The 18,157-nt window shown below is 35.9% G+C and overlaps 1 protein-coding gene across 1 annotated transcript in view; it reads left to right on the top strand.

The window, feature by feature from the left end:
• CCDC18 (coiled-coil domain containing 18) overlaps positions 1-17,749 on the top strand; it is a 125,862-nt gene extending 108,113 nt beyond the window's left edge. The window contains exons 30-31 of the mRNA XM_067042527.1: positions 9,706-10,173; positions 17,683-17,749. Of these exons, the coding sequence (XP_066898628.1) occupies positions 9,706-10,173; positions 17,683-17,697 (483 nt within the window). The 3' untranslated portion in view covers positions 17,698-17,749. The remainder of the gene's footprint in view (positions 1-9,705; positions 10,174-17,682) is intronic.
• Positions 17,750-18,157: the final 408 nt, after the last annotated feature.

The raw sequence follows: 18,157 nt of genomic DNA, 5'->3' as shown, positions 1-18,157 counted from the left end.
CTGCTCACTGTTTCTATGAGTTTGACTTTTTTTTTTTAAGATTCCACACATAAGTGATATCATGCAGTATTTGCCTTTCTCTGTTTTATTTCACTTAGCATAATGCCCTCAAGGTCCATTCATGTTGTTCCAAAGGGCACATTGTATATTCCCTTGTTTGTATATTTACCATATCTTTTTTTTTTAACAACTTCGTTAGAGTATAATTGCTTTACAATGGTGTGTTAGTTTCTGATTTATAACAAAATGAATCAGTTATACATATACATATGTCCCCATATCTCTTTCTTCTTTTGTCTCCCTCCCTCCCACCCTCCCTATCCCACCCCTCTAGGTGGTCACAAAGCACCAAGCTGATCTCCCTGTGCTATGTGGCTGCTTCCCACTAGCTATCTGTTTTAGGTTTGGTAGTACCACATCTTCTTTATCCATTCATCCGTTGATGGGCCCTTAGGTTTTTTTCCTTATCTGAGCTATTGTGAATAATGCTGCAATGAACATAAGAATACAGATATCTCTGATAACCTGTTTTCATTCTCTTTGAATATATACCCAGAAGTGGTATTGCTGGATCAAATGATAGTTCTATTTTTAATTTTTGGAGGAACCTCCATGCTGTTTTCCTTAATGACTGTACCAGTTTACATGTCCACCAACAGTGCACAAGGGCTCCCTTTTTTCCACACCCTTGCCAACACTCATCTCTTGTTTTGTTTTGTTTTGTTTTGTTTGCAGTACGCAGCCCTCTCACTGTTGTGGCCTCTTCCGGAGCACAGGCTCCGGATGCGCAGGCTCAGCGGCCATGGCTCAGGGGCCTAGCCGCTCCGCGGCATGTGGGATCTTCCCGGACCAGGGCACGAACCCATGTCCCCTGCATCTGCAGGTGGACTCTCAACCACTGTGCCACCAAGGAAGCCCTCTCGTTTGATTTTGATTTGCATTTCCCAGATGATTAGTGATATTGAGTACCTTTTCATGTACCTATTGGTTCTTTGTATATCTTCTTTGAAAAAAATGTATATTCAGTTCCTCTGCCCATTTTTTAATTAGATTGTTTCTTTGCTTTTGAGTTGTATGAGTTCTTTATGTATTTTGGATATTAACTCCTTATCAGTAAATGATTTGCAAATATTTTTTCCCATTCTGTAAGTTGCCTTTTCATTTTATTGGTTTCCATTGCTGTGTAGAAGCTTTTTAGTTTATATAGTCCCTCTTTTTTATTTTTGCTTTTGTTGCCTTTTCTTTTAGTGTCAATCCAAAAAATCATCACCACACCTGATATCAAGGTGCTTACCCTGTGTTTTTTCTTATAAGAGTTTTATGGTTTCAGGTCATAAATTTAAGTTTTTAATCCAGTTTGAGTTGATTTTTGTGTATAGTGTAGGATCGGGGTCCTGTTTCATTCTTTTGCATCTGGCTCTCCAGTTTTGCCAGCACCATTCATTGAAGATACTATTCTTTCCATTGTATTGTATATTCTTAGCTCCTTTGTCATAAATTAATTGGCTATACATGCATGGGTTTATTTCTGGGCCATCTATTCTGTTCCATTGATCTATGTGTCCATTTCTATGCTAATATGTACTATACTATAGCTTTATAACATGGTTTGCAATCAGGAAGCGTGATGCTTCCAGCTTTGTTCTTCTTCAAGATTGCTTTGGCTATTTGGGGTCTTTTGTGGTTCCATACAAATTTTAGGATACCTTGTTCTATTTCTGTGAAAAATGCCATTGGAATTTTGATGGGGGTTGAATTGAATCTGTAGATCACTTAGGATAGTAAGGACATTTTCACAATACTAATTATTCCAGTTCATGAGCACAGAATATCTTTCCATTTATTTGTATCTTCTTCAGTTTCTTTCATCAGTGTCTTACAGTTTTCAGTGTACAGGTCTTTCACCTCCTTGGATAAATGTATTTCTAGGCATTTTATTCTTTTTGATGAAATTATAAATGGGATTATTTTACTAATTTCTCTTTCTGATAATTCATTATTAATATATAGAAGTACAACAGATTTTTATATACTGATTTGTATCCTGCTGTTTACTGAATTCATTTACTAGTTCTAACAGTTTTTTGATGGCGTCTTTAGGGTTTTCTATATATAATATCATGTCATTTATAAACAGTTACAGTTTTGCTTCTTCCTTTCCAATTTGGATTCTTTTTTCCCCCCCTAATTTCTCTGGCTAGGACTCCCAATTCTGTATTGAATAGAAGTGGTGAGAGTGGGCATCCTTGTCTTGTCCTGATCTTAAAGGAAATGCTTTCAGTTTTTCACTGTTGAGTAATATTTTAACTGTGGGTTTGTCATATATGACCTTTATTATGTTGGGGTACATTCCCCCTATAACCACGTGTTGTGCATTTTCATCATGAATGGATATTGAACTTTGTCAGGTACTTTTTCTGCATCTTTTGAGATGATCATATGACTTTTATCCTTCATTTTGTTAATGTGGTATCTCATTGATTTACAGATGTTGAACCATCCTTATGTCCCTGGACCTAATCCCACCTGATCATGGTATATGATTCTTTTAATGTATTGTTGCATTCAGTTTGCTAGTATTTTTTAAATATTTATTTATTTTAAAATACTTTTTTTTCTTTTTTTTATTAAGTAATATTGGAGTATAGTTGCTTTACAATATTGTGTTAGTTTCTGCTGTACAGCAAAGTGAATCAGTTATACACATACATACATCCACTCTTTTTAATTTTTTTTTTAATTTTTTTATTTTTTTGCGGTATGCGGGCCTCTCACTGTTGTGGCCTCTCCGTTGCGGAGCACAGGCTCCGGACGCGCAGGCCCAGCAGCCATGGCTCACGGGCTTAGTTGCTCCGCGGCATGTGGGATCGATCTTCCCAGACCGGGGCACGAACCCGTGTCCCCTGCATCGGCAGGCGGATTCTCAACCACTGCACCACCAGGGAAGCCCCATCCACTCTTTTTTAGATTCCCTTCCCATCTAGGTCACCACAGAGCACTGAGTAGAGCTCCCTGTGCTAGACTGTAGGTTCTCATTTGTTATCTCTTTTATTTATAGTAGTGTATATATGTCAATCCCAATCTTCCAGTTCATCCCATCTGCCTGCCTTCCCCCCTTGGTAACCATAGATTTGTTTTCTATATCTGTGACTCTATTTCTGCTTTGCAAATCAGTTCCTCTGTACCATTTTTCTAGATTCCACATATAAGTGATATTATATATTTGTCTTTCTCTTTCTGACTTACTTCACTCTGTATGACAGTCTCTAGATCCATCCATATTGCTGTAAATGGCATTATTTCGTTCCTTTTTGTGGCTGAGTAGTATTCCATTGTATATATGTACCACATCTTCTTTATGCATTCCTCTGTTGATGAACATTTAGGTTGCTTCCATGTCCTGGCCGATGTAAATAGTGCTGCAATGAACATCAGGGTGAATGCATCCTTTCAAATGATGGTTTCCTCCAGATATATGCCCAGGAGTGGGATTGCTGAATTGTATGGTAGCTCTATTTTTAGTTTTCTAAGGAACCTCCATAGTGGCTGTACCAATTTATATTCCCACCAACAGTGTAAGAGGGTCCCTTTTCTCCACACCATCTCCAGCATTTATTGTTTGCAGATTTTTTGATGATGGCCATTCAGTTTGCTAATATTTTTTGAAGATTTTCATGTCTATGTTCATCAGTGATACTGGCCTGTAATTTTCTTTTCTTGTGGCATCCTTGTCTGGTTTTGGTATCAGGGTAATGCTGGCCTGGTAAAATGAGTTTGGAAATGTTCCCTCCTCCTTTTTTTAGACCTGTTTGAGGAGGATTGGTATTAATTCTTAAATGTTTCTTAGAATTCACCAATAAAGCCATTTGGTTCTGGACTTTTGTTGTTAGGATATTATTATTATTATTATTATTATTATTATTATTATTACTGATTCAATCTCCTTACTAGTAATTGGTCTATTGAGATCTCATTTTATATTTTCTTCATGATTCAGTCTTGAGTTGTATGTTTCTAGGATTTTACCTATTTTTTTCTTTGCTGACCAATTTGTTAGTGTATAATTGTTCATAGTAGTCCCTTTTGATCCTTAGTATTTTTTTGGTGTCAAGTTGTAACATTTCCTCTTTGATTTCTGATTTTATTTATTTAAGTTCTCTCTCTTTTTTTCTTGTTAAGCCTTGCTAAAGGTTTGTCTGTTGTGTTTATCTTTTTAAAAACTCAGCTCTTAGTTTCATGATATTTTCTATGTCTTTTTCATCTCTGTTTAATTTATTTCCACTCTGATATTTATTTCCTTCCTTCTACTAACTTTGGGCTTAGTTTGTTCTTCCTTTTTTATTTCCTAAGGTAGAAATTTAGGTTGTTTTATTTGGTATCTTTCTTGTTTCTTAATGTAGGCATTTATTGCTATAAACTTCCCTCTTATATCTGCTTATGCTGCGTCCCATAAGCTTTGGTGTATTATATTTCCATTTTAATTTGTCTTAAGATAATTTTTGATTTCTCTGTTGATTTATTCTTTGACACATTGGTTGTTATGTAACATGTTGTTTAATCTCCAAGTAATTGTGAATTTTCCAGTTTTCTTCTTATAATCGATTTCTAGTTTTATCCCATTGTAGTTGGAAGATGCTTGATATGATTTTAATCTTCTTAAATTTATTAAGACTTGTTTTGTGACCTAACATGTGATCTGTCCTGGAGAATGTTCCATATGCATTTGAGAAGAATATGTATACTCCTGTCATGTGTTGGATGGAATGTTCTGTAAATGTTAAGTCCATTTGGTCTAACTTGTAGTTCAGGTCCAATGTTTTCTTATTGATTTTCTGTCTGGATGATCTATCCATTGATGAAAGTGGGATATTGAAGTCCCCTACATTAATATGTTGCTGTCTGTTAATACTTGCTTTATATATTTAGGTGCTCCTGTGTTTTTTAGGTGCAAAATATTTGCAAATGTTATATTCTTTTGTTGGATTGACCCCTTTATCATTATATAATGACCCTCTTTGTCTCTTGTTACACTTTTGGCCTAAAGTCTGGTTTTTTTTGAAATAAGTGTAGTTATCTCAGCTTTCTTTTAGTTTCCATTTACATGGAATATATTTTTACATCCCTTCACTTTCAGACTATGTGTGTCCTTAAAACTGAAGTGAGTCTTTCTAGGCAGTATACAGTTAGGTCTTATTTTTTTATTAAACCACTCTGTCATTTGATTAGAGAATTTAGTCCATCTATATTTAATTATTGATAGGTATGGACCTACTATTGCCATTTTGTTCATTGTTCTCTGGCTGTTTTTATTCCTTCGTTCCTTTCTTCTTCTGTTGCTCTCTGCCTTTATAATTTGATGATTTCTGTAGTGGAATGTTTAGTTTCCTTTATCTTTTGTGTATCTATGGTAAGTTTTGCTTTGTAGTTTTCTTGAGGCTTACATAAAACATCGTATATGTATAACAGTCTATTTTAGGTTGATAAGAACTTAACTTTGAATGTATACTAAAGCTTTACATTTTTACCCTGTCCCCCCTTTATTTTGTTTTTGATGTCAAAATTTACTTCTTTTTATCAGTGTACCCATTAACAAATCATTGTACTTTTAATACTTTTGTCTTTTAACTTTCATACTATAGTTGTAAGTAATTTACTTACCACCATTACAACATTAGAGTATTATGAATTTAACTATATATTTACCTTTGTCAATGAGATTTAAATTTTCATGTTTTCCTGTTAATAATTAGTATCCTTTTATTTCAGCTTGAAGAAGTCCCTGTAACATTTCTTGTAAGGTTAGTCTAGTGGAGATGAGCTCTTTCAGCTTTTGTTTCTCTAGAAAATGCTTTATCTCTCTTTCAGTTCTGAAGGACAACTGCCAGGAAGAGTATTCTTTTTTTTTTTTTTTTAAACTCAAAGAGTATTTAATTTAATTAATTAATTTATTTATTTTTGGCTGTGTTGGGCCTTTGTTGCTGCACGTGGGCTTTCTCTATTTGCAGTGAGCAGGGGCTTCTCACTGCGGTGGCTTCTCTTGTTGTGGATGGGCTCTAGGTGCGCGGACTTCAGTAGTTGCAGCACACAGGCTCAGTAGTTGCAGCATGTGGGCTCTAGAGCGCTGGCTCAGTGGTTGTGGTGCACAGGCTTAGTTGCTCCATGGCATGTGGGATCTTCCCGGACTAGGGATCAAACCTGTGTCCCCTGAATTGGCAGGTGGATTCTTTTTTTGTGTGTGTGTGGTACGCAGGCCTCTCGCTGTTGTGGCCTCTCCCATTGCGGAGCACAGGCTCCGAATGAGCAGGCTTAGAGGCCATGGCTCATGGGCCCAGCCGCTCCGCAGCATGTGGGACCCTCCAGGACCAGGGCACGAATCCGTGTCCCCTGCATTGGCAGGCGGACTCTCAACCACTGCGCCACCAGGGAAGCCTGGCAGGTGGACTCTTAACCACTGCACCACCAGGGAAGTCCCAGGAAGAGTGTTCTTGGTTGGCAGTTTTTCTCTTTCAGCACTTTGAATATATCATGCCACTACCTTCTGGCCTGCAGTTTCTGCGGATAGTCTTACAGGGTTCCCTTGTACTGCTCCTTCTGTACTGAGTTCTAAGGGGATAGCCATGGCACATCCTTCGAAGCCTGTAAAGAACTGCTTCTTTGTTTGCTGTAATCTTGTGTGTCAGACTCAAGCTCTGTTGGCTTTCACAGCTAAGTATTTTGAGGGCGCATCACTCAGGTGGAAGTCTTAAAAGTTGGAGCACTAGATGTGGAATCCAAGCCCTTTGCTTCTAAGGAAGAAACTGGAAGTCAGGTGTTCCCTCCCATTGTATGACCCTGCGCTTGACATGGGGTTTATGGCAAAAGTGAGTCTCAGCTTTCCTACTAGTTTCGGTGTGGGCATTTTCTTATCCACCCAATGTGTAGATGTTTCTCAGCTTGTTTCTTTTGAAGGGAATTGTTCCTTATGTAGCTGTAGATTTGGTGTTTTGTGTGTGGGAGGAGATATGAAAGGAGCCTGTATCGCCATCTTGGCCTGGAACTTGTGAAAATACCAACTTAATTATAATGTTTACATTATAGGGTTTTATACTTGATGTACTTTAGAAGGAGGAGCATTAGTGGGAAGATGCTGCATAGCACAGGGAGATCAGCTCCATGCTTTGTGACGACCTGGAGGGATGGGATAGGGAGGGTGGGAGGGATGTTCAAGAAGGAGGGGATATATATATGCATATAGCTGATTCACTTTGTTGTACAGCAGAAACTAACACAACATTGTAAAGCAATTATACTCCAATAAAGATATATATAAAAAAGAAAAAGTAGGAGCATTTTTCAAAATCAGGCAAGTTCCTCATAAAGTAGAAAGTGCAAGATTATGTTAAAAAATTTTTTTACTGGTTTTTGAGTACATATGTCATTTTTCAAATAACCTCTTGCTACTTATTCACCCCTATTGATCATGACAGTTTACTCTGGAATTTGAATTAATCTCAGTATTGATGCATAGAGATAAAAAATTTAATATTAGTTCAAACTGCCAATAAGTATGATTAACACTGTCAGCTAAGACCTTAAAAAAAGACCAACCTCACTGATAGTTTTGAAGCAATAAATGATTTTATAGCAAAATGGAAGTTATTGAAAACCAAAAAAACTCAGTCAATTAATACCTTAGAAATATTTGTAATTATTAACCTGAGCACTTAAATTCCTCTTATAAAATACTTTATATTCACAGTACTAGAGGAAGGCTGAATAGACAGAATCTAAAATTATGTTTCAGTTGAACACTCAATAAGCTTTTACTGAAATAGTAATATAGTTAGTGTTCTGGGGATTTACAACATTTATACAAAATAATAAAACTTCATTGCAAAAAATAGGCTCTAAAAATTTTAAAGATTCTGCATTGTATGTCTCTTGTCACAGTAATTATGTCTGCTCACTTGTTAGATATTACCAATGAGATAAATACAATTGTATTGCACTTATCAATTATTCAGAAGTTTTTAAGTTCAAATACTTAGGAAGTTGTGAAAATATTGTCAAAATAGCAGCAATTCTTAAATGAACCATACATACAGAGATCTTAGAACATGTACTATGATTAGCCAGTATACCAGACAGAGGTAGAATTTCTTTGTTTTCTCACAGTAGAAAGTTAAGTCAACCACAGCTGGCTCCGAAGTCTAGATTGGAGAGAAGTTAAGGAGGATAAGAGAGAAAGAAAGAAGAAAAGCTAATAGAAGAGCAAAGCTGGCATAAATGTAACAATTAGAAGTAACTGTGAATAATGGAAAGTAATTCATTGACAGCAGCAGTAAATGACAGAGAACAGAAACAGAAGTGAGGGAGAAGAGAACACTGTTTAAGGCAACAGATCTTTCCAGTTCACTTCTTTTAATACCCTAACAAGTACCCTCGTATTTGAGGAAGTAAGAGCAAAGCTAAGTCCATTTTCTGAAAGCCCTGAAGACATCACTGTATTATTGCACACTGCAATAATGATCACAACAGTGAACTTCTCTGAGTCTTAAGAAAAAGTTGAATTATGTTTTAAATATTCAATATACTACATTTCTTAGTAAAAGTTAGGTGTTGGACTGTAAGTTAAATGGAATCCTGCTTATCTGAGATACCACATTTCTCAGTTTGGCTAGATAACACATAGAATTTTAAAACAAACTTAAACTGCACACGACCTTATATGTGTCAACTTTATAATTACTTCATTAATTATTATTATAAAAATGTGAATACAAGACTTACTAAAAAAAATTGGCACTTCTGCCACTTATAAATCAAGTTTATCTGAAGTACTGTAAAGACATCAAAGGACTGAAATATGCATGTTAAACTTTCATTTTGCAGTGCGCACTGTGGTTATGACAGTTTTAGTTATAAGCACAGTATTTTTAGAAAGAATAGAAACTATCAGTTTAAAAGTGACTGGTTTAGAAATATGCATCTTATGGATACCTGTAAGAAAAGGAGAATGTATTTGAACAGGAAACTACACATATGTTTAACTTTTGAAATAAAAATGTCTTCCCTTTTTTTTTTTTTTTTTGGCTTTATTGCTTTTCAGTGTATGCAATCTTATTCTTAGGATCCCAAAGTTGGATCAGAGGACCCAAATGAAGGACATGGAAAAACAGAAATGAAAAGTTTATTTAATAAGGATTAATTTATTAAATATTATTAATCATTTAAAGTTTTTTCTTTGAAAAATTTCTAGTAAAGGTTTCTTGTGATGATGACATATAAAGCAGAGTAGCTAATAGACATTTATTTCCTATTAGAAAAATCTGCAGGGCATTGTTTTTTGTATGTATGTATGTTAGATTAACAAATGATTGTATACCTTTTTATACTTTTGCAGAAAATTTTTTAGATGTAAGATTTCAGTCTTGAATAGAAATTTATATTGTCATCAATACTAAGAAAGAAAAAGTTCTATAAGGAAAATGTAATTTTCAATGGAATTCCTTAGTATAGTTTAAACATATTTCTAGTGAATATAGATAGTTGTCCCAAAATGAAGGGTTTTAACAGAGCTTGGAAAACTCAAGAGTTGTTATAAAAAGAATATCTGTACTAGGATGAAGTTTAACTTAGGTGACTTCTAAGAGTTTGATTTTCTAAGTAATTCATTCATTTAAGAAATATGTAATCAGCACCTACTATGTACCAATTTTTCTACAGGAATCAGAATTAACCAGATTGCAAGCCAAAATTTCTGGACATGAAAGGGCAGAAGACATCAAGTTTCTACCAGCCCCATTTACATCTCCAGTAGAAATTGCTCCTGATATTCAAGATTCAAAATTTGCTAAGCATTCTCACACAGCTTTCTTCAAGTGTAGAAAACTACGTCGCTCTATTAGTGCCAGTGACCTTAGTTTCAGAACTCGTAGTGATGAAGATCTTTCTGAAGAATTACTGCAGGACTTAAAAAAAGTGCAATTGGAACAACCTTCAACATTAGAAGAAAGCCAGAAGGATCTGACTTATACCCAGTCAGACTCATTTAAACCTCTCCCATATGACCTAGAAGATGATAGTTCTGAGAATAATGACTTCAGTACTCTTAGTGGAATGCTAAGATATATAAACAAAGAAGTGAGACTATTAAAAAAGTCTTCTATGCAAACAGTTGCTAGTTCAACTCAGGTATGTATTTCATACATTAGAAGTTATAATAATTTGTCTCCAATTAGTATCATTTTATTTTCTGTAGGAAAGAAACCCATACATTTAAATGAAGCACTCATGCCATTAGGGTGATGTACACAAATATTGAAAGTATGAAAAACTTCATTGTGAGTTTAGAATGCTTTTACCCCAGATAAGTAGAGTTGAAAATTTAGCTTTGAAAATTAACTTTTGTTAAAGTAGCCTATATATTTGATTAAATATAATCTCTATATTTGACTGAAGACTAATTCTACCTCATATTGGGAAAGTATTTTGAACTCCAGAGTATTAGAGAATGTTTTTTGGAGTTCCGAAATTAGTAGTGTTCCTAGACTTCCTGGAAACCATTCTAGTAAAGATTATTAAGGTAGCCTTTGTTTTGGTCATAGACTTCCATAGTGGCTCAGAATATCTCATTCACATGATTTTTTTGCTCCCATTATTCCTGAGCATATCATACTGAAGTGGCAACTTTGTCCCTGCTACACATACCTTACAGACACTCGACATTTTTTATAAGCAGTTAATCTAGAGTTTGCACAGAGAAATAAAGAATCTCTTCAAGTTATTTCAGCTTTTTTCAAATGCCCATATGCCTCATTTCAAACATATCAAAATAGGTTTGGTGGCCTAAAAAGTTTAAAAAGTGTTTTTAGAATGGATCCAAGACAAAGACTGTTGGAGCTTCTATTCATTTCTCCACATTCTTCCTTACATTAAAAAGAGCTCAATCTGGGGAGTTCCCTGGTGGCCTAGTGGTTAGGATTCCTGGCTTTCACTGCCATGGCTCAGGTTCAGTCCCTGGTCGGGGAACTGAGATACTGCAAGTCACATGGCACAGCCAAAAAAAAGGAAAAGCTTAATTTATTACTTATAAGCAGAAGACTAGAAATATAATGGTATTGGTAAAAACAAAATTTACACATTATGAAATTTCAAGTGTATAGCAAACTAGTAAGATGGTAAAATAAACAAGGCAAACTTCTATAAAGCCTGATAAAATTAGTTTTCTAGGCTTTAAAACTACAGTTGTGTTTATTGTATATCATTTATTTAGCCATTTAATTCATTTAGGATTTATTGAGCATCTACTATATACCAGGCACTGGCATTATAGAAATAAACAAAACAAAAATGATCAAGACCCTGTCCAAACAGAGCTTACATTTTAGTGGGGAGATCATCAATAAACAAGTAAATAAACATATGCTCTAATGCCAGGTGGAAGTCAGTGTCATGAAGAAAAGCTGGTAAGAGGATATGATGTGACTCAGGTATACTGTTTTAGATCTGGTGATCAGGGAAGGTCTCATGAGAAGATGATGTTTGATCAGAGTCCTATAGGAAGTAAGGAATTAAACTACCTTAGTGTCTGAAGGAAGAACATTGGAGGAATGGGAACAGGTGCTAACGTCCTGAGGTGGTAACATGCCTGGTATGTTCAACAAACTGCTAGGAGGTGTATGGATGATTTGGTGTAAATAGAGGGAGGAGATGAGATAAGAGATAATGCCAAGGGTGGGGTAGTGGAGGTGGGGGTGCCATAGTGATCTTGTAGCTCCTTTTGAAGTGTGATGGGAAGACATTGGAGGGTTATGCTTAAGAAAGTGACATGATCTGATTTATGTTTTTAAAGGATCACTCTGATTGCTTTATGAAGAATGGATGATAAAGGGACAAGAACAGAGACCATATAGGAGGTTACTTGTAAAAATCCAGGCAGGATATGATTTTGGATAGGCAGGAGGATAGATGTGAAGGTGTGACGAATGGTTCAATTTCTGGATATATTTTGAAGGTAGAGCCAACAGTGTTTGATACAGGTTTTGAGTGACATAGAAGTCATGAAAGACTCCAAAGAGTTTAGCCAGAGTAACTGAGAATTTACTGAGATGAAGAATACTAGGAGATGAGCAGATTTGGAGGCATGGAGAGAATCAAGGGTTTGATTTTAGATATAATAAATTTGAGAGTTATATTAGATGTCCAGGTGAAGATGACAAATTGTTGCATTTATGAGGCAAATTATAAATTTGGATATCATCAGCACATAGATGATAGTTATAGCCATAATGATGGATTAAATCAAGGAAATTAGTGGAGGTTAAAAAAAGAAAAAAGTCCAAAAACTAAACCTAATTTAGTAAGGCTGAATTACTTTGAGCATGTGAGTATTGATAATTTAAATTAAACCTAACTGAGAAGTAAACAGTGAGGAGAAAAATAGGAGAGTATAATAATATTCCATAAGCCAAGTAAAAATGTGCTTCAAGAAGGAGGGTGAGATCAACTGTGTCAAATGTTGCTAAACAAAGTGAGGATTGTTAATTGATATCATATTTGGTAATGTGGAAGCTGTTAATGACATTTTTAAGAATGGCTTCAGAGTAATAGGATAAAAGCCTGATTAGAGTGGAATCAGCAAAGAATGGGAGGAGAAGAAACGGAAACACCAAGAATAAACAACTCTTGATATACAGCAGAGCAGAGAAATGAGGGGAATGTGATGTCAAGGGAGAGTTTTTTATTTTGTTTTTTAGGATAAGAGATAAAACAGCATTTTGTATGTTGGTAGGAATGATCCAGTAGACAAGGAAACTGATAATGCAAGACAGAGTGGAAGGAGAAAAATCCTTAAGGTAGGCTGAGGGGGACAGGATACAGAAGAGAAGTAGAATTGGCCTTGAATAAAAGAAGGGGCAGTTTATCTACTGTACTGGGAAGGAAGGCAGAATATAAGGGTACAGAAATACATGGAGTGGAAGAAACACACGGTGGGAGGGGAGGAATTCCATTATTAATTGCATTTGTTTTCTTAGTGAAATAAGTAGGGTTATCAGCTAAGGCAGGGTAAGGTATTAGAGGTTTAAGAAGAGGGGAGGTATATGAAACAGTTATCTTGTAGAGAGGGAAAATATAAATGGACTAGGGAAGTCTAATAGGATTGCCAAGGAGATAGTTTTGTTGTGTAGAACTGCCATGCAAACCATAAGATATCTGATGTCTTTTGTCCCTGTCTATTCTGTGCCAGCAACAGGATGTCCCTTTTTCCCCATCATAGTGACAACCAACAAGTATTCTTACAGATTTCCAGAATGTTCCCTAGGGGAGAGTAGTGCTCCATTTAATAACCTCTGCTATATTCCAATGGCCCTTACAGTCATGGATATACAAGAGTCTTATTTTTGGTAAAATAGAATTTATATAGGATAAATTTGTGATAGATTATAGATTTACTATTCTAAATGCTTTGCATAGATTAACTCATTTAATCTTTATTAACAACCTTGTGATAGGTACAATTATCCTAATAATACCAAATCTTCTATTTTAGTGGCTACTATTATTATTCTCATTATTCTCTATATAGATGAGGAAGCTGAGTCTCTGTTCTTAACCACTATTGATAACACTATTTACATAATTGTACTTATATTTTCTTCAGTACTAATTATATAGTTTGGTCTTGCAACTACTTAGTCAATTAGAGATTAAGGTTGTGGGACTTAAAATTACCACACAACTGATAGAATATTTCTCACTCTAAAGGTCATTAGGAAAGATAGATGGATTTCAAATCAGTTTACATATTCTATTATCATGGAACCTCAGTGCAAAATACTTTAGTCAGTTCTTAAGAAAATCTAGCCGAAGTTAAATTCTGTACACATATAGTTTTACTTATTGCTAGTGTTAAAAAAAAAAAAAAAAAAAGGTGGAGCACAAAGTGGAGTCACTTGCCCCTAGGACAGCAAACCAAGACCTAATTGAGCCTCTCCTAGGAGTGGAATTTTAAGTCAATCATTGGAATTTTCTGATCAGCATTTATGGTAATCTACCTGATAAGACCCCTGCCACCCTTCCCCCAAAGAAAGGTGACCTTACTGAAACAATCCTTTCTTTTCTTTTGCTAATAACTGTCTTATCCTGCCCAGATTCTGCCTATTAAAGCCTTCCATATTGTACAGCTCCTTTTGTTGCAGGAAGGGGGACCCCTTCCAGGGCCTGAGAGTAGACTCTTGTCTAACACTCAGAAATGAATTATCCGAGGAGACACACGTGCTGACAAAGCAAGAGACTATTGGGAATGGGCACCTGGGTGGAGAGCAGGAGGGTAAGGGAACCCAGGAGGACTGCTCTGCCACTGGCTTTCAGTCTCGGGTTTTACGGTGATGGGATTAGTTTCCAGGTTGTCTCTGGCCAATCATTTTGACTCAGGGTCCTTCCTGGTGGCGCACGCATCACTAAGCCAAGATGGATTCCAGCGAGGAGAATTCTGGGAGGGTGGTAGGACATATGGACTGGTGTCTCCTCTCTCCTTTTGACCTTCCCTGAATGACTCCAGTTGGTGGTAGCTTGTTAATTCTGTGTTCCTTCCCAGGACCTCCTGTTTAAGTTAATTCACGCAAGTGGTTACTGTGGTGCCTGGCTAGGGCAGCAGTTTCAGTCAGTGTTTCCCCTAACACTCTGAGCACCTCTCTGTTTACTAAATGAAATGCTATCTGATTCATGCATTATTCATAAAGCCAATTAGATCTTCAAATATACTTGGTTGAATTTTGTTTTTTAACACTAGTGATACTCTGCTGAGTTTTAAATGCATTCATTAACCACTGTTAATGCCAAAAACTTGGCCTCTGTGCACTGGTGCCGAACTGAATTTCAGAGACAGAGTTTTGGGTGAAGTAGGAAAGGATAGCTTTATTGCTTTGCCAGGCAAAGGGGGATACAGCAGGCTTGTAGCCTCAAAACCCAGGGGGTTTGGTGAGGAATTTTACAGCAATGGTTCAAGGGCAGGGTTGCTGATAAGGATCAGGGTATGTGCAGGGCCTGTATTCCTTTTATCTGTCCTCAGGTGGTTTCCTGAGGAGCTTCTTTGGTTCTCGAGGTTATCAAAACTGTGACTTTCTCTCTGGAATGAAGAATGCTTCATCAAGTAGTTAACATCTTCCATTTGTTGGGAGTTTTAGTTCTGCAGAAGAGCTCAAAGATATTGTTATGTGTATCCCTTGAGGCAGAACCAGGACCCTGCCCCAAGGCTGCGCTATTGTTTTTGGACTGTTCCTCCCTGTCTATCTCTGTGTCCCCTCCCTTCCCTGATTAGCAACAGTTTGAACCTGCCCTTTGGAACTCAGGGAAGGTCATGGAGGCTGAAGCCTATTTTCTACAAACAATAAACAGGGAACCACAGAAAGGCTTCTGTGCCCAGGAGCCCCACAGGGTCTGCTCGGTTTCACTGTCAATACTCATCATGACTTGAAGCTCACTTGGGACTCTTATAACTCATGAGCCTCTGTGTTGGCTTAATTTTGTCTTGGACAGAAAGGACTGGCTCTTTTGGTTGCTGAGAACTGTCCTTTGGAACCTGTGCTAGGACTGATGCTTGTTAAATGCTCATCTGTGGGTTTTTTTCAATTCTCTAATGGTCATTACTTACTGATTATACCTAATCTTGAGGAAAAGGTGGCTGAAGATGTCTTCTCAATGCTTTTTTCTGTAGGGCCTCCATTTTTTTTCTTTTCTAATTTCACTGTTTTTTTTTCTAATGGAAAGTAAGAAAATTCAGAGCTAGGACAGCTACTATTGAAAGAAACTTTGACTTCCTATGGTTTTACTCTTCATGGTCATTTACATGTGCATTGCATTAATAACTGTGTACCACTTTGTAAAATTTGACATGAAGTATTTTAAATTGGGGTGTAGAACCTTGATGTACAGGCTAGTTCTGGTCCTCAGCTTGTTTCACACATCACTAAAGTAGACATTGGATTGGTCTCCGATTTAAAAGCAGACTTTTTAAGCTCTTTTAAAAAGCCAAGGAGTCTTGTTTAAATGAAATGTTATAAAGAAACACAAATATGTCAATCAGATACAAAGATAGTTTATCTGATTGAGGGTGAGTTGTGTCTGAGCTTTACCCAATTACTTGCTCACCTCTTTCGTGGCTGCTCATGCAAAAACTACAGAGCAGCCTTGGATTAACTTTTAAGGAAAATAAGCACAAGCTTAGGGCACCAAGAGAAGGGGAGCACCACAGAGTTTTTTGCCCTAGCTATTATGCCCTTAACCCTTTCACTGCCACACTTGACTATAGTAGACTTTTTTGTTATTGTCTTTATCCGCCATACTCCAATTTAATCTACACTGTTAAAAAAATCTTTCTTTGGTATGGTGAATGACTAAAGTTTTAAAGTTTGGTTTGAAGGTGTTGTCAGATATTTACATTTGTTTCCAACTCATGGTTTCCAATTCAAGAACTTTACTTCTGTAGAGAGTAAAAACAAGCCAGCTGAGTCCTGATAGCATTTAACTCATCAGTTAATATGTGTAAAGGTATAAAATAAAGCTCTTTATGTTAAGCAATGGAAGGGCTGGGGGCATCACTATTGGACTGTGCTTAGGACATCCATTAGCCCTGCTCCAAAGATTGCAATCTTAAAGTCCACTGGTGCAGTAGAAAGAACATAGAAATTGGTATGTGAGAAATGTTAAATAAGTGTCAGCTTCCTTTCTTGGAACAAGAAGATCAGCCCCAATACTGATTTTCTTAATGGTTAACTATGTTGGCAATTCCATTCACAATAAAGCCTCTACCACAGTAGTATTTTGCTTTCAGACTCCAACAAAAGCTTCAAAACTCACAAAAAGTTACCCATGCAAACAATTTTGAACATAATTTCAAGGAATTCACAGACTTCAAGTTAATAACTCCTGTTTTAGATTAGAGCGGTAGAAGTGTTGTGAATTAATTAGCTAATTCACAGTTTATTAGGAAGTTGAAAGGAGTATTATTTATCCCTCTTATTTTCAAAAAGAAAAGTAGTTTACAAAATGTGGTCCTGTATACTATGCAACAAGATGAAAAATGAGAATTGATAAAATCAGTGATTGGGTAACAATTAAAAGTGGAAAAAAAAAACAAGATGAAGTAAGTAAGAGTACAAGTAAATACCTAGAGACATGATAATATTTTCAAATTCCTGGCCCAAGCAAAGACCAAGATATGACAAGAATATTTGACCTATAGTATTAGAATCTCCTGAGACTTTTCCCTCTATTTTTCTACTTCTGTATGTTGTGCTGCTTCTTTGTGCAACATTTCTCTCTTGTATTTTTCCTTTCCTGCTGTTTTTTTCTCTCTTCCCTCTTTTTCATTGACTTTTTTCATGTAGCCCTTCATCTATCTTTCTTACTGTGCCTTCAGTTGAACCATAAAGTGACACCAGTGTCTAAATATCTTATTTTTATTGTCACCTGTTGTTTTTAAAATCAACTTAATTTAATTTTGCACTCCCTCCTAATCCTCCAACCAGGTTTGTTTGCTTTTTCTATCGATGTGGTCCATTACTGACATTCTGATTCATGTTTTTAAACTGACTAAATATTTTCCACTCTTGCTTTAAATTATGCCCCTCATTATTATAGTGGACTTTTAATGCTAAATCAGTATTTCAAATAATAATCTATTAATTTGCATTATTCCAGGGAGAAAATTTGTAATTAAAAGAAGATGTTGATGTGATGAAAACTGGAATTTCTGGTACTGTGCTGTATTTACTTATTATATACAGTTCATACTTCATAGAAACTGTTATTTTATTGCTTTTGAATAAATTTTAAGATTTTTAAAGAAAGTTCTTCTAAAGCTCACTTATACTTTTTGTGAAAATTAATTCACTTTATTTATTGTTTGGTTTAAACTTGCTACTTGCCTTTTCTTTACTTTTTATGTAGAAATCATTGTTAAAATGCATAATAAGTACATTCAGACTACCATATTATTTGCTTATTTTTCTAGTGATACTTTATTTTTAAAACAAGTAATATGAATTTAGAGCTCACTCCGCCACAGGTTCATAAATGTACTAATAATGGCTAGCTTTTGTTGAATGTTTACCATTTATCAAGCACTATTTTAGGCATTTTATATTTGTTAAATCATTTAATCCACATGACAGTC

This window comes from Kogia breviceps, chromosome 1 (assembly GCF_026419965.1).
Source record: "Kogia breviceps isolate mKogBre1 chromosome 1, mKogBre1 haplotype 1, whole genome shotgun sequence".
Taxonomy (NCBI): Eukaryota; Metazoa; Chordata; class Mammalia; order Artiodactyla; family Physeteridae; genus Kogia; species Kogia breviceps.
This window is presented reverse-complemented; position numbering and strand designations above follow the sequence as displayed.